Source organism: Aethalodelphis obliquidens, unplaced genomic scaffold (assembly GCF_003676395.1).
Source record: "Aethalodelphis obliquidens isolate GAN/ISIS:26980383/991018 unplaced genomic scaffold, ASM367639v1 scaffold18, whole genome shotgun sequence".
Taxonomy (NCBI): Eukaryota; Metazoa; Chordata; class Mammalia; order Artiodactyla; family Delphinidae; genus Aethalodelphis; species Aethalodelphis obliquidens.
In genome coordinates, this window is record NW_020837962.1 from 9,671,849 (window position 1) to 9,686,491 (window position 14,643).

Genomic DNA, 14,643 nt, shown 5'->3' on the forward strand with positions numbered 1-14,643 from the left:
GCTCAGTAGTTGTGGCACAAGGGCTTAGTTGCTCTGAGGCATATGGGATCTTCCAGGACCAGGGAATTGAACCTGTGTCCCCTGCATTGGCAGGCGGATTCTTAACCACTGTGCCACCAGGGAAGTCCTACCCATCTACTTCTCATTTAACTTGCTGGCTGCAGGGAAAAGACAGATAAAGTTTCAAATGCTGGGTGGTTCGAGGTGTAAACAATGGCTATCTCCTGCCTCCCTGTTAATTGATGTATCCTCCTATCTAAAATTTAATAATGGAACCAAAATACAAGCAGACTACAAGGAGAGATTTCACAGCATTGCACAGCAAGCCCTCTTACCCTTCATCCTTTCTGTTGATGAAAATAATAACAGAGGGAGGCAGAGGCGAGGCGCCGAAGGAAAGATGGAAGACTACCAGGCTACTGAGGAGACTGCTTTTGTTGTTGATGAAGCGAGCAACATTGTAAAAGGAAATGTTGCTCACTTCATAGAAAGTGCCATTGGTGGCAACGCCTATCAGCACAGCAAAGTGAAACAGTGGACCACAAACGTAGTGGAGCAAAGCTTAAGCCAACTCACCAAGCTGGGGAAACCATTTAAATACATTGTGACCTGTGTAATCATGCAGAAGAACGGAGCAGGATTGCACACGGCAAGTTCCTGCTTCTGGAGAGCTCTACTGATGGGAGCTGCACTGTGCGATGGGAGAACAAGACCATGTACTGTATTGTCAGTACCTTTGGGCTTTCTATTTGACTGCCTCGTCCAGCCTGTGATCTTTCTCCTTTTGTCCCAACATTTCTCTTCCATCTTCTAACCACCAGCCATCTAGTCAGTGATCACCTATCTCATTCTCTTTAAGTGTGTTTTTGTGACGCTCTCAAAATGTAGAGAAGAAAAACAAATAACCACACTGTTCTATGACCTGCACACCCTAAGTCAGAGGAATCATCACTGAAGGTAGTCAGGAGCCTGTCCTGCCACTTGTCTTAACTTTGAATGTTTCTTTTCAAAGGTGCTAAAAGCCGAAATCTGCTAGTGTGAAACTTTCTCTACTCTCTGAGATGATTCAAATACACTAATTTTCCATAAAAAACAAAACAAAACAAAACAAAACGACTACTGTTTACTGAGCGCTCCTATGTTTCACCCTAGAGCAAAGTATCTTAATGTGCTGTGTCATTTAATTGTAGTAAGTATCCTCTGGGAAATAGGTACTATTAACCCCCATTTATATTATTGTCAGAATCAAGTTTGTGATAAGGTTGGGCAGCAGAGTTCAGTGTCTGAAGAACAAATTACACCCCATTGTTTATTCAGTCGTTCAGCAAATATTTACTGAGCATCTACTATATGCCAAGCAGATCTGCCTATTGTGCCAAGAAAACCAGAGGGGCCCTGGTTGGTCACCTCAAAGGAGAATCTTGGGACAGGACCAGAGTCTTCTGAGATACAGTTTGGATATTTACTCCAAGACAGAGCTCTGATTACCTGGCTGGCATTCAAGTTTGCCTTTAGCGGAGTGGTCTGAGCAGCAGGCTCTGGGGCATACTTGCCCAAGTCTGTCTTGGCTCTTCTACTTTCCTAACTGTGTGGCCTTGGGCAGGGCTCTGCCCCTCTGTGAGCCTCAGTTTATTCATCTAAAACATGCATAATAATGATATCTACACAATAGTCATTGTGAGGATTTAAGTAGCACAGTAAAAACACAAGCACTGTGGACTTAGGAAGTACTTAAAAAACATTAGCTTTTATTGTTAGCTCGCAAATGCCTTAGAAAAAGTGTGAAAAACACCCATTACATATCAGGTTTTGAAAACTGTAGCTCACTGATGACTCTTCTAGATAATTTAGTCGAATTAGCTAAACTGTTTGACTTGTACTGAATTGTTGGTTCTCAGTCATTTGGACTTTGGGAAATTGCTACCAACGATGACCCACACTTGTAAAGTGCTTGATGGTAGACCATCTCCTCCCAGCCATAATTAAGTAGAAGAGTAACTGTGAGCTGAACCAACACCCAGTAGTGCTTATGGATTATGTACCATCAGCCTGGAGATCATCTTCCCCTCTGTCTTCAGAGGAGGATCTATGTGTGCCTCTCAGTTGTTTGCCAGCTGCTGTGAGTGTAAGGCTGCCATTTTAACTCAAACTTTTGTAAACTCCATAAACGCTATGAAAACAAGCTACACTTATAAGAATAAACAGTGGCATGTGATTATAGATAGATAGATATATAACTGTAAATACTTTTAATTCATACTATAAACAATGCTTGCCGCCTGAATGAGTTGTGGACCTCTTACAGGAACTCCACGGGCCCAGGCATCCAAGATCCACAAATCTTGAGGCCTGCAGACTTCATCCCAGTGTGGTTACAGGTCATGAGCTGATGTTTATGGAGCATCTGTTACGTGCTAGACATCATCATAGGTCCTTTACAAACATAACGTCATCGAAGCCTGTCCGTCAGCTCTCAGAGTTGGAGCTATGACAATCCCCATTTTACAGACGAGGCAAAGGTAAGGCTTACCCAGTTAGTAAGTGGTGGATCTGAAGCACTGGTTTGGGTGTACATCAGGGTAGGCCCAAATTCATCCTGGTGTATGCTGGTTATGGACTGAATGCGTGTCCCCCTCAAGATAGGATTAAGAAAGAAATCCTGGGCAAAGTAGAAGTTTAACCTTTAAATTTCTGTTGGCTCTACTCACTGAAAACTGCCCAGAGAGGAGAGGGCCAGGACTACGTTAGTCAGGCCTAGGTTAGTCAGGTCACTTCATGGACTTGCTAACTTGTGTATATCTGGCCCCGAGGAGATGATAAGAGATGCAAGGCCAGGGCCCCACCGCTAACCAGGAGGCAGACAGAAACAGGAAGTTGTGCGGCAGCTTTGAAAATGCTGCCCCTCCAGACGGAGCCAAGAGTGTCTCTTCTGTTTTCCTCCTTTTCCCTCTTCCACTTTTGTCTGTCTTCTTCCTCCCCCACTACACACCCATCTGTGACTTCTTCAAATTACCCCTTTCCACGCCCTCCTCCTGAGGCTGATGGAATGGCAGGCTTCTTGTGTTTGGCTTGAGTGCCAGTGCTCTGAATGGCTCTGCACCTTTGTTCCCTCTAAGATCCCGGCTCTCCTGACCCGTTAACTGATGTATCCTCTTGTCTGTCTAAAATTTAATAATGGACCCAAAACACAGGTTCCAAGGAGAGATTTCACAGCATTGCACAGCAGCCCAAGATTATAAGGCGAAAATGAGGCATATGTGGTCCTGCCTTTCCTCAAGCCCCACCACAAGGCTGTCCTGAAATCTGGCATCTTCCCTTTAAAAGGTCCTGCCTTCCACCGGGGGTGTGTGTGTGTGTGTCTCCAGAAATCAGTGGTGAGCAGCCCAGTTTCTTGTTCTGCCTGTGTGCTCACAAGAAAAACTGGATATTGGATATAGGGGGAAAAGTGGAACGCGAGAGAGAATGGAGAGCAGAAATGGAAGGAAAGAAAGAAGCCGGTGGGAGGGTTGATTGAGGTGCTAGACCTGAGGATGCCAAAGCTGAAAAACTCAAGGGTTGTCTGGTTGTTAGTCAGTGATGATGTTTATGGAGCTCTCACTGCTAGGCACACAGCTCTCACCATGATCCTCTTCCTGCTCAGACCTCCCTACCTGCCTACACCTCCCTCCCCCAGGCTCCACAGGGACACCAAGGACTGACTGTCCAGTTCACCTCCTGCTCATCGTGCCTGCTTGGCACAAAGCAGAGCCCAATAAATACATATTTGTTGATCAAATTAACAAATGAAGAAATAAGCAATTGATAACGAAGATGTACCCAACAAGAACTTTGTGAGTCTTCATTTTCCAGTCTCTAAAATTAAGGAGCTGGACCAAGACAGACACCTGGGTTCCAACCTCACCCCAGTTCTGCACTTACTGAGTGTTTGTGACCTTGGGCAGGTCACTGAACCTCTCTGCACCTCGGTTCCCTCACCTATAAAATAGGGATAATAGTACTTCTTTGTTTCAAAGATGAACTGATTTAATAATTGCAAATCGCTTAGAACAGAGCCTGGCATATACACAGTACTATGTATGTAAAAAAGTAAATTTCCAGGGTCCCCTCCACTGTGGAGCTCCTCAGGCCTGGCAGGGTGGATGGAAGAGAAGCAGGGAGAATGGCCCAGAAACTGCGGAGCCTCGCGCATGCGCACTGAAGTTGGAGGAACACCCTCCCGCAACGCCTCCCAGGACCCATCTACCCGAGGCCGCGGCTCAGCCAGGGGATGACTACGTTACCCACAGTGCATCTCGCGGACTCGCTACGTATCTCGTTTCTATGCCTGACAGTCGGTTCAACCAGTGGTAAGAGGACCCACAATGTGAGTAGTTACCCACAATGGCTCCCGTGGACCCGCCCACCCAGACCCATTCTCACTCTCCATAGTCGGCCAAAGGTGCGAGGACTACATTACCCACAATGCTTCCCGTGGGACGCCCACAAGGCCTCGTCCTCCAGCTCGACGCCGGCTCAGCCAGTGGTCGTCGCCGACTGTCCCGGGTCTGCCTCCTAAGGGTTTTGGTCCTCGCTTCTGGCCCGCCGAGCCTTCCACGCCCGCTCTCCCGCTCCCATCCCAGCCCGCTGCTCCGGGCCTGCCTCGAGCCCCACCACGGGTCTCAGCGCTGCCGGTAAGTGCGGGCGCGGGCGCAGGTCCCAGCTCGAGCTTCTGTCCGCGGCCCTCGCCCGCCGGAGCCTAGTTTGTGCCCGGCCTCGGTCACCGCTCTCCCTCCAGCTGAGCGGACGAGACGGGAAAGCAGCCCAGCCGGGGAATCCTGACCCTCCTAAGACCCTGGAGTTGGAGAGGCCTTGGTGACCATCCATTCGGTGGGGCCCGCGGATGGGCTTCAGGCTCCCGAAGCCCGAAATCAGGGGTCAGATTGGGACAGAATCTGCCTCCTCCTGGGCAGAGGGGGCTCTGGTTCTCATCATATTTCCAAACGGACCTCATCCAAAAATGGCCAACTGTAATATTGAAAACTCAGCGTTTGTAGAACTGTGACTGCGTTCCAGGCTCTGTGCTAAAATAAACTATTTTCAAACGTCCCGTTTTGTCCTCTCAGCAACCTGAGTGTGGGTGGTATCACCATTTTTTCTTTCACATGAGGAACTGAGGCCCAGAGATTAAGTACTTCTCCTGGGAATTAGAGAGTTAGTAGCAAAGACAGTTTGATTTACTTTAACCGTTTCTTTCTGCCAGTGAGGGCAAGTTGGCCTTGGGGCCAGGGCAGGGGCTTATGGGTTGCAGACGCTTATCCAGCCCCAGTGCTGCACCCTACATGACTTTATTGTCTCTCCACAGAGCCCTGAAAACATCTTCCCCAGTGTCTGGCCAGAGGTATAGAGAGAGACAGGTGTGAGCTCCAGGCCAGAGAAGGAAGAAGGCTCACCAGGAGCAATGGCGACCTCTCCCGGCTTCCAGCACCCGCCACCCCTGGAGCAGGATGAGATCCTGATCGTGAAGGTGGAAGAGGACTGCTGCTGGGAAGAGGAGCCCTCCCTGGAGATTGAAGACCCTAGCCCTGAGACCTTCCGCCAGCTCTTCCGTCTTTTCTGCTACCAGGAGGTGGCCGGACCTCGGGAGGCCCTGAGCCGCCTCTGGGAGCTCTGCTGCCGCTGGCTGCGCCCTGAGCTGCGCACCAAGGAGCAGATCCTGGAGCTGCTGGTGCTGGAGCAGTTCCTGACGGTGCTTCCAGGGGAGATCCAGGCCCGGGTGCGGGAGCAGCAGCCAGAGAGCGGTGAGGAGGCCGTAGTCCTCGTGGAAGGGCTGCAGCGGGAGCCCAGGAGACAAAGGCAGCGGGTGAGGTGGGGGGCATTTTAGCCCTGAGGTGAGAAAACGGGGCCCTGCTGCTGAGGTCTGTGTTTGTAGATTTCCTTGGGCTCTGGAGCCTTGGCCAGCCTTGGTCATTGGGAGTACCTGGTGCTGGCCAGACACTGAATTGAAGAAGGCAACTGCAGAGTGTTTCTCAACGTTGGCCGACGTGTGTCTACCCCTTGATTAACCATTATAGCCCCACCAGCCCTTTCTAAGCTATGTGGATTGGTTTGTTAACGCCATCCCAACGTAGGCCAGACACAGGTTTTAATGGGAGAGAGGCTGGAGACCTTCAAAGGCAGGGCCTTGGGAGTTGAAGAGATCCCCAAAGAAGGAGGAACACTGGGAAGAAAGACCAGGTGCTGGTGGGTGCCCTGGTTAGAGCCCCCAGGTGTTTCTCAAACTCTCTGGGGCTGCGCCATTCAATACAGTAGCTACTAGCCATGTGTGTTTGTTTTAATTAAAATTAAATAAAATTTAAAATGTAGTTCTTAAGTCACACTGACCACATTCCAAAGGCTCAGTCATCACACATGGCCAGTGGCTACTCCCTGGACAAGGACAGTGCAGATATGGGACACTTCATTCATTCTACAGAGAGTGCCACCCTAGACCAACTCAATTCCTTCTAACCAGATCTGGGGAGTGCGAAGCCTCTTACAGATTTCTCCTGCTTGGGTCAGATTAATTCCTCCTGATTAGATATTTGGCAAATTCTGCAGGTCACCTTTCTCCCTGTGGCAGTGTCATTGGCCACACAGTGCTGTTCTTTTGCATCCGGCAGGATAGACCCCCCCAACTCCCCCCGCCCAAAAAAAAAATCTCAAAAACCCAAAAAACTTGACCATAAGGTGAGTTGAGTGCATTAAGCACATCCTGCCTTCGTGGTGGCCAACAAGAACCCAGGAGCCCTTCTCAGCCCTGCCAGCCTTGGCGTTTGGGGTTCCCGTCATGGCTTTGCTCTGTCACTGGGCACCCTGTAACCTCCAGGGACTGTCTCCTCTCAGAGGTGTGGAATTTTGAGCCTGAGACAGGGTCCCTGGTGCTGGTTTCAGTTCCTTGGAGATGTATCTTGTTCTTAGTACTGTTACAGATGTCAGTAAACTCTGAGACAAAGTTTATCTGATTCACCTTCACTGGAATTAGGAAATAGATAATTCCAGAGGGTCTGTAGATGATTTCAAAAAATGTAGCAAGTGCAGTAACTCAGGCTTCCGAAATGAGACCTGATTTGGGGCCCTTCTGGCCCAGGTTTTTCAGGAGCACTAAGGAAGGAAGGGTGACAGTGTGACGGTGACAGCAACACAGTGTGATGGGGAGAGACCATAGAGTCTCAAGAGTGGAGCAGGCCTCCCTTTCCCCAGGTTGGGAGCCTGACCTCTTCCTGGGTCACGTGCCTTTTCCCTGGGGTCTGGCTGGAGGTGGGTGCTTGGAGGGTCGCAGAGGCCATCAGACACGACGAGGTGGCCCGGTGGTAAGACAGAGCCTGGGAACAGGGTGGCCGGGGTGCCCGAGACAGGAGGCATGGGGAACCCTGTGGGTTTCCTCCCGACCTTCTGGGAGCTAGTGGGCAGATCTCCATCTGTATGCAGGATCCGGAGGTAGTCCCTGATGACGCACTGGCCCACGGGACAGGGGAGTGGTTCTTAAAATGCCAGGTGGAGGCCCAGCCAGGAGAGCTGTCTCTGGAGGAAGGGCCTCAGCACTCCAGCCAGCAGCCCCCAGCCCAGCTGAGCCACAGACCAAAAAGAGGCCCCCAGCTTTGGCCAAAGACGGGTGAGTAGCTGTCCCTCTTGAGGAAAGAGACGCCCTGCACTGGGGAAGGGAAGGGAAGGGAAAGGAAAGGAGTGTGGCAGGGGTCAGGCCTGTTTGCCTGTGGGGTGGGCAGGCTCCCGGCCGGGTGAGTGTTGATGGGGAGCAGCTGGACCTGTCCAGCCTTCGCTGCCATGTGCACAGGTGGGTGACTCTCTGCTGTTTCCCCAGGCCCAGCGGCCTCCCAGTGTCAGGAGACGGCGGCACTGGCCACATCCTTCCTTTCAGCCTGGTCCCAGGTGAGTGGCATTCCTGATCTGCAGCATCCCCGTGTGTCCCGTGCCCTTGTTACGGGGACACTTCTCTTGCGAGGTCAGGTCTGTGGGTTTCCAAGGCGGATCTTCACCTCCTGGGAAGTCCTACCTGTTCTCAGATGCCACCTGAGTATTAGGTGTGTCCTGGAGGATCCTGGAGTCTCAATGGTGAGTTAGGGCAGTCACTTCAAAGCCAGCTGTATGTTAAAATCTTCTGGCATCTGGGTAAAAATAGATTTTTCCCCCAGCCCTGGCCTGGAAGCAGAGTCTCCTTTGCTTGTTTGTTTCAATTGCAGCTTTATTAAGGTATAATGCACTTACCATACAATTCTCCCATTTAAAGTATACAGTGTTTAATATATTTACAGAGTTGTGCAGTCATCACCATAATCAAATCAATTTTAGAACGTTTTCATCACCTCCCCAAAATACCCCACACCCATTAGCAGTCACTCCCCCCTCCTCCTCCCTCAGCCCCCTGGCAGTCACCAGTCTTTCTGTCTCTCTGGATTTGCCTTTTCTGGATATTGTTTTCTTGGGTGTTAATCGTGCTCCCAGGTCAGTCTGGTGCTAGATTTGGGAACCACTGGCCTAGAGGCATCCTGAAGTCTCCAGGTCACCCCATTTGGCTCCTGGGGCTGGCTTGAGCTGAGGCAGGGCATGCTAACTCATGTCCTCAAGGAACGTGGGCCCCAGTGGCTGAGATCTCAGATCCAGCTGTTCCACACAGCACATCTGTCCACACAGTCTCTGGCCCTGCAGCAGTTGGGGCAGAGCTTGGTGGTGACGGTGTCCTCCCAAAGAGCAGGATCCAGCTGTGTCTGAGCCAAGCTTGGAAGGAAGGAGTGGATAACAACATACGGAAAGGGAAAGGTTGGGGAGGGGAGGAAGTAGGGGAGGTAAGCAGGACCTGCCTTCATCCCACAAGTGGAGGGGACGGGTGAGCCCACCAGGCTCTGAGTGAGCTGTGTTCCAGCAGGTGCCGGTGACCTTGGAGGACGTGGCCGTGTACCTGTCCCAGGAGGAGTGGGGGTGCTTGGACCTGGCTCAGCAGGACCACAGCTGCGGCAGGCTGCAGGAGGATGAGGGTATGTGCAGGGAGACCCTGGCCGTTGTCTGTCAGATACCGGGTTGTGTCTCTGACGTGGGTGAGTGTCAGGGAGGGTGGCTGCTTCCCTCAGGCTGGCTGTGGTATGTGCTGGCCTCCAGGACCCGAGGCCCAGGCCACCTCCCTGCTCAGCACCTTCCCTGGCTCCCCCCGCCTACAGGAGCCACTCCAGCAGGTCTCAAACTTTAGTGGCCAGAGGAATCACCGGGCAACATATTAAAAATAGGAACTTGTGGGCCTTGTGCCCAAGGGTTGCTTTAGTGTGCTGGGGGCATTCCCTGGTGAGTCCTAGTGCTGGGCAGCCCTGTACTGCCAAGGTTGCTAGTGTCCCATCAGTGGCCCATCTGCAGCGGGGGCAGTGTGGCTGCTTGCCCACGTCCCAGGCAGATGCCCAGAGCTGTCCTGAGTTCCTTCTTTCGCTCCTTTACCCACACGGTTGTCCAGTGTCAGTGCAGCCTTTGTGCCGTCTTGGCCCCCATGGACAGAGCTGCTTTTGGCAGGGCCCTGCCTATCTACGCCTCTCCTCACCACCCCACACTGGCCCTTCTCAGCTCGTCCTACCACTTTTGACACGTGTTCACTCCCTGAAATGTTTTTTAAAGGAGTTGAGATCCTGCTTTGTATCAGTTGGGGTTCTCCAGAGGAAAAGAACCCTTAGGATGTGTGTGTACAGAGATATTTATTTTAAGGAATTGGCTCTCACGATTGTGGGGGCTAGCAAGTCTGAAATCCATACAGCAAGCCAGTTGGCTGGAAACCAGGCAGGATTTCTAGGCTGCCTTCTCGAGGCAGAATTCCTTCTTCAGGAAACCTCAAGTTTTCTCTTAAGGCCTTCAACTGATTTGGTGGGGTCCACCCCCCAGTGTGGAGGGTAATCTGCTCTCCTTACAGTCACCTGATTGTAGATGTTAATTACATCTACAAAATAACCTCCACAGCAACATCTAGACTGGTATTTAGGGAATTAATTTCCTGGTGGTCCCATGGTTAGGACTGTATGCTTTCACTGCTGAGGGTGTGGGTTCAATCACTGGTCAGAAATCTAAGATCCCACAAGCCGTGCAGCATGGTCAAAAAATAAAGGTAAAAAATTGATTGAGGGCTTCCCTGGTGGTGCAGTGGTTAAGAACCTGCCTGCCAATGCAGGAGACACAGGTTTGAGCCCTGGTCTGGGAAGATCCCACATGCCGCGGAGCAGTTAAGCCCGTGTGCCACAACTACTGAGCCTGCATTCTAGAGCCCGTGCTCTGCAACAAGAGAAGTCACCGCAGTGAGAAGCCCATGCACCACAACGAAGAGTAGCCCCTGCTCTCCGCAACTAGAGAAAGCCCGCTCACAGCGACGAAGACCCAGTGCAGCCAAAAAAAAAAAAAAAAAAAGACTGGTATTTAACCAAACAACAACACTGTAGCCTGGCCAGGTTGGCACAGAAAATTAATGATCACATACTTTCTTTTACATCTTCATTTATTCCAAACTAAGTGTCTGTAGAACAAATGAAGATGAAATCTTTCTATTGCCACGAATACTGGCTTGCTGTGTGCACTGTTGCTGTCCCACTGCTCTGTGCTCTGTCCTGCTGTGTGTTGTAACTCTTGGCTACTTAATCTCTGTTGTGATGAAATTCTGACTCCTCGGGGCATCTGGTTTCCCTCCCAGAGCTGGGGAGAGCCTTGGGCCCTGTTTTTCCTCACTTCCTCTCTCTCTGAGGAAGCAGTCTGCACAGAAGTAGAGCGCCTCCCACCTCTGTTGAGGCATGGAGTTTTTCCCACAGGTTCTCCTGATGCCCTTTGCTCTCACGAGGAGGAGGTTGTTGCAGTCTTGCGTTCTGTCCTGGCCACACTCACATCCTCTCTTCTCTTTCCCCATCAGCAGGACTCCCCGCTCCTGGGCCCTGTCTGACTGCCCAGGATGGGCCAGGGCAAGGCCTGCGGGACCCAGCTTGTGCAGCCTCGGGGCTGAGGGAAGTCTCTGGCAGTGCTGGCTCAGGTGAGGGGGTCTGGGAGGAGACGGATGTCCCAGATGAGATTCTCCCCTCTCCTGGGCTTAGACCTCGGCGACTGTGTTTGTGGAGTTCAAGCTCAAGGGCTTAGAGCAAGGGTTGGTAGATTTTTTCTGAAAAGGGCCAGATAGTAAATAGTTCAGGTTTTATGGGCTGTATGGTCTCCCTGGTGATGCCTCAGCTCTTCTCTCCTGGCACAAAAGCAGCCACAAAAGCAGCCACAGACAGTATGAAAAGACATGGGCGTGGCCATGAAACTTCATTTACAAAGGCAGGTTCACCCACCCTGAAGGAAAGGCAAGGGGAGACAGGTGGCTTTAAGAAAGGTTTGGGGCTCGAACAGCAAGAGAGTCCTACCACCTTGAGCTGGGACATGGCACTGCACGCAGACACCATAGGGAAGCTGGTCCTGAGGGCCACACGAGGGGCTGGGCACGGGGTCCTCAGGACGCCCTGAGTGTCACTAGCCAGCAGCACTCTCTCTTGGGCCTACACCTGGGGTGGAATTGCTCAGTCACGTGGTCACTCTGTGTGACCGTTGGAGGAACTGCCAGAATCAATTCCTTTGTAAAAACTCCTGGCGAAGGCCAGGGAGGTGGTTCCATCCTGTCTCGGTTGTACAGATGAGGTGGATGTGATCTCGAGCCCATGCTTGGCTTCCTGGACAAGCCAGTGTGGAGGCAGGAGGGGGCTGCATGGGGGTGTGGGGTGGACAGCATCTCGGCAGGGACAGTTCCCAGCACTGGGAGAGCCTGTCCTTCCCCCGTCAGGTCAGTGGGCCTCAGCGTCCTCATGTGTAAATGGGACTGTCACAGTACCACCTCACGGCCTTGTGGGTCTGGCCATGTTTCTAGTTCCCAGAATCAGGCTCTGAATGAGGCATCCTGCGGAGGGTGTGGAAGGGGAATTTGAAGGCACTTCCTGCGTCAAGGGCCGCCCCACCCTGCCTCCCCTTCTTCCTCTCCCCCTCCCCGTGGAGCCCTCAGCGACTGTGCTTTCTCTGTCTCAGAGCTTGGGAGGCAGTTTGAGGATGGAGAGTATGCCAGGGCGGACGCGTCGGTGAGAACACGGTGGGGCCAAGCGCTCCCAGGTCTGGGTCAGGGGCCTGGCCTGACCAGACCCCAGCGGCCTCCAGACAGAGGGCGGCCCCTTGGGGTCCGGAAGCCGCACACGTGCCCCGAGTGCGGCAAGGCCTTTAGTAAAACGTCCCACTTGACCAAGCACCAGCGCACGCACACTGGGGAGCGACCCTACCAGTGCCAGGTATGCGGGAAGCGCTTCGGCGACCGCTCCAACTGCAGCACGCACCAGCGGGTGCACACAGGCGAGAAGCCCTACGCCTGCACCCAGTGCGGGAAGTGCTTCAGCCAGAGCTCCAGCCTGGTCATCCACCGCAGGACACACACCGGGGAGCGGCCCTACGCCTGCACCGAGTGCGGGAAGCGCTTCAACAACAGCTCACACTTCAGCGCGCACCGCAGGACGCACACAGGCGAGAAGCCCCACACCTGCCCGGCCTGTGGCAGGGGCTTCCGCCGGGGAACCGACCTCCGCAAGCACCAGCGCACACATGGCGGGGAGCAGCCACTTCACAGACCCCAGAGGCTCCAGGACGCCCCAGGGGCCCGAGCCTGATGATTCAGGAAGCTGCCAGAGTCGTTTCTGTCCCTGAGCCAGAAACTCTGGTCTTCAGGCATCTTCAGACTCCGTTTGCTCCCGTAGGCCCCAGCACGAGGACACATGGTGGGACATTTGGGGGGCCCAGGCTGAGGGAAGAAGCTGGGCCCTGCCGGTGTATTAGGGTCTGGGGCAGCCACACTGAGGACCACAGCTGGGCCGCTTACAGCAGCAGGAATTCTCTCACAGTTCAGAAGGCCAGAGTCTAAAATCAAGGTGTCTGCAGGGCTGCCTCCTTCCTGCAGCTCTGATGGAGGATCTGTCCCAGGGCGCTCCTGGCTCCTGGTGCTGCCAGCTGTCCTTGGCGCACCTGGGCTTGTGGCCACATCACTCTGCCTCCACCTCCCCACAGCCTCTTCTGTGTGTGTCTCCATATGTTGTCTCCTCTGGTAAGGACGCAGTCATTGGATTTAACTGATTACATCTGCAGAGACCTTGTTTCCAAGTAAGGTCACCTTTTGAGATCCTGGATATGAATTTGGGGGGACACTTTTCTGCCCACTTTGGGGGAAGCCTCAATGGCTATGGTCTCTTGCAGCTTTACGTACCCCAGCCTTATCTGGGCTTGGTCTCCTGCCTTTCCCCCGAACCTTGCTGCACTTTCAAAATGTAGCCTGTTGCGGGGGGGTGGGGGGTGGTTTCCAGTATCACAGTGGTGGTGGGTCACCTTCGCAGAGCCACGGCTGTTCTGTAGGATGGATGGCTGGTGCGGGAACGCTTCCCCGAGATCCCATCTTTCAGCCTCCCCCAGCCCATCAGGAAGTCCCCAGGGTAGAGTGCCAGGGTTGCCTTTGTTCCGGCCCAAGTGGCCGTGTCCCAGGATGCAGGCCGGCCTTGGTTACCCCACTTTGAATTTCTGAGGTGGATGTGCCTCTCTGATCTGTTCACATCCATGGTCTCATAGTGGCTGAGGGGAGCAGTAAGAGGCCTTGTTTGCTTTAGTCATTAGTAAAGTTGTGGGGCAGCTCTGAAACCACTGGGTTCCAGAATGTTCCATTCAATTGCTAGACGTATTTTTACCTTTCCACACAACCCAGGTTCCGGGGTGTGTGACCTGCTCTTTGTTCCCTTAATAAACGACGTCAGTCCGTCTGGTCCCTGTGCTCCGTCCTGTGTATTCTCTGGAGAATGGGGCCGCCCAGTTTAGGGATGGTTTTTAACCTTGTGGGACACGTACTATCCAGCCAGGCCAGTGTCACCAACCACCCGCCTGCCCCTTACAGGCTCACTTCTCACATCCAGGCTGGTGCTGGAGGTGGCTGCCTTCTGCCACCTGCGAGCTGGGCCCATCCAATGCCTGTTCCCTGACATTCTCTCACAGTCCTGTAACAGGTCTTCATGATTCTACTGCTCTAGATGGAAACTGAGACCCGAGAGCTTGAAGCACCTTGTCCAGGTGGCAGGACCAGCTTTCAACCCAGGTCCGAGCTCCCAACGCCTCATCCTCCTGGCTTTCCTTGATAGACAGTAATTCGCAGAGTTGAACTTGGAACTAAGTTTATTTTCTGTCACTGTTGGGGAAACATTCTGAGTGAACTTACTGCCATTAAAAGGGGTAGAGAGTGGGGGAAATGGAATTTTTAAAATAGCCTTTGTTCTTGAGGGCTAGTGGCTGCAGTGGAGGCTGTGTGCCATGTTCAGACTGCCTGCCCAGCGGCTGAGTCCTGACCATGCTGTGTGCACCCTAGAGTGGAGGGTGGGCGGCCTGCGCGGGGGGAGAGGATCCGGGGGCCCCAGGTGATGGTAGTCTGGCCACAGTCCCTGCTGGAGAGAGGCCTCCCCTGGGCCTCCCGTGACTGCCTCACATCTGGTCTGTAATGCAAATGTCCGTTGTGGGGAATGGGGGCTGCTGGTAAGGCCCCTGTGGCCAGATCAAGTAGTCTGTGGCCCTGATCCTGGCTGCATGTGGCTGGCTGAGGCTGGGCAGGGCCTGTCT

The 14,643-nt window shown here is 53.0% G+C and overlaps 1 protein-coding gene and 1 pseudogene across 3 annotated transcripts; both read left to right on the forward strand.

Annotated features, from left to right (window-relative positions):
• The first annotated feature begins 400 nt into the window (after positions 1–400).
• Positions 401–788, forward strand: LOC113626555 (dynein light chain Tctex-type 1 pseudogene; annotated as a pseudogene).
• A 3,672-nt stretch (positions 789–4,460) lies between these two features.
• On the forward strand, positions 4,461–13,808 carry ZNF500 (zinc finger protein 500). Of its 3 annotated transcripts, none has more exons than XM_027117516.1 (7): positions 4,461–4,670; positions 5,342–5,839; positions 7,447–7,630; positions 7,838–7,905; positions 8,897–9,008; positions 10,904–11,017; positions 12,040–13,808. In XM_027117516.1, exons 2-7 carry the CDS (start codon positions 5,438–5,440, stop codon positions 12,663–12,665), a joined length of 1,506 nt encoding a protein of 501 aa, XP_026973317.1. In that variant the 5' UTR covers positions 4,461–4,670; positions 5,342–5,437; the 3' UTR covers positions 12,666–13,808. The 3 variants fall into 3 exon arrangements, with proteins under 3 accessions (XP_026973317.1, XP_026973315.1, XP_026973316.1); XM_027117514.1 differs by having other exon boundaries at positions 4,462–4,670; positions 10,901–11,017; XM_027117515.1 differs by having other exon boundaries at positions 4,462–4,670; positions 8,900–9,008; positions 10,901–11,017.
• Positions 13,809–14,643: the final 835 nt, after the last annotated feature.

Coding starts and splice junctions, on each gene's coding strand:
- ZNF500 (XM_027117514.1), top strand. CDS start 5,438: ATGGCGACCTCTCCCGGCTTCCAGCACCCGCCACCCCTGGAGCAGGAT. Junction 7,631..7,837: donor CCAGCTTTGGCCAAAGACGG/GTGAGTAGCTGT, acceptor CTGTTTCCCCAG/GCCCAGCGGCCTCCCAGTGT. Junction 11,018..12,039: donor CTCTGGCAGTGCTGGCTCAG/GTGAGGGGGTCT, acceptor TCTCTGTCTCAG/AGCTTGGGAGGCAGTTTGAG.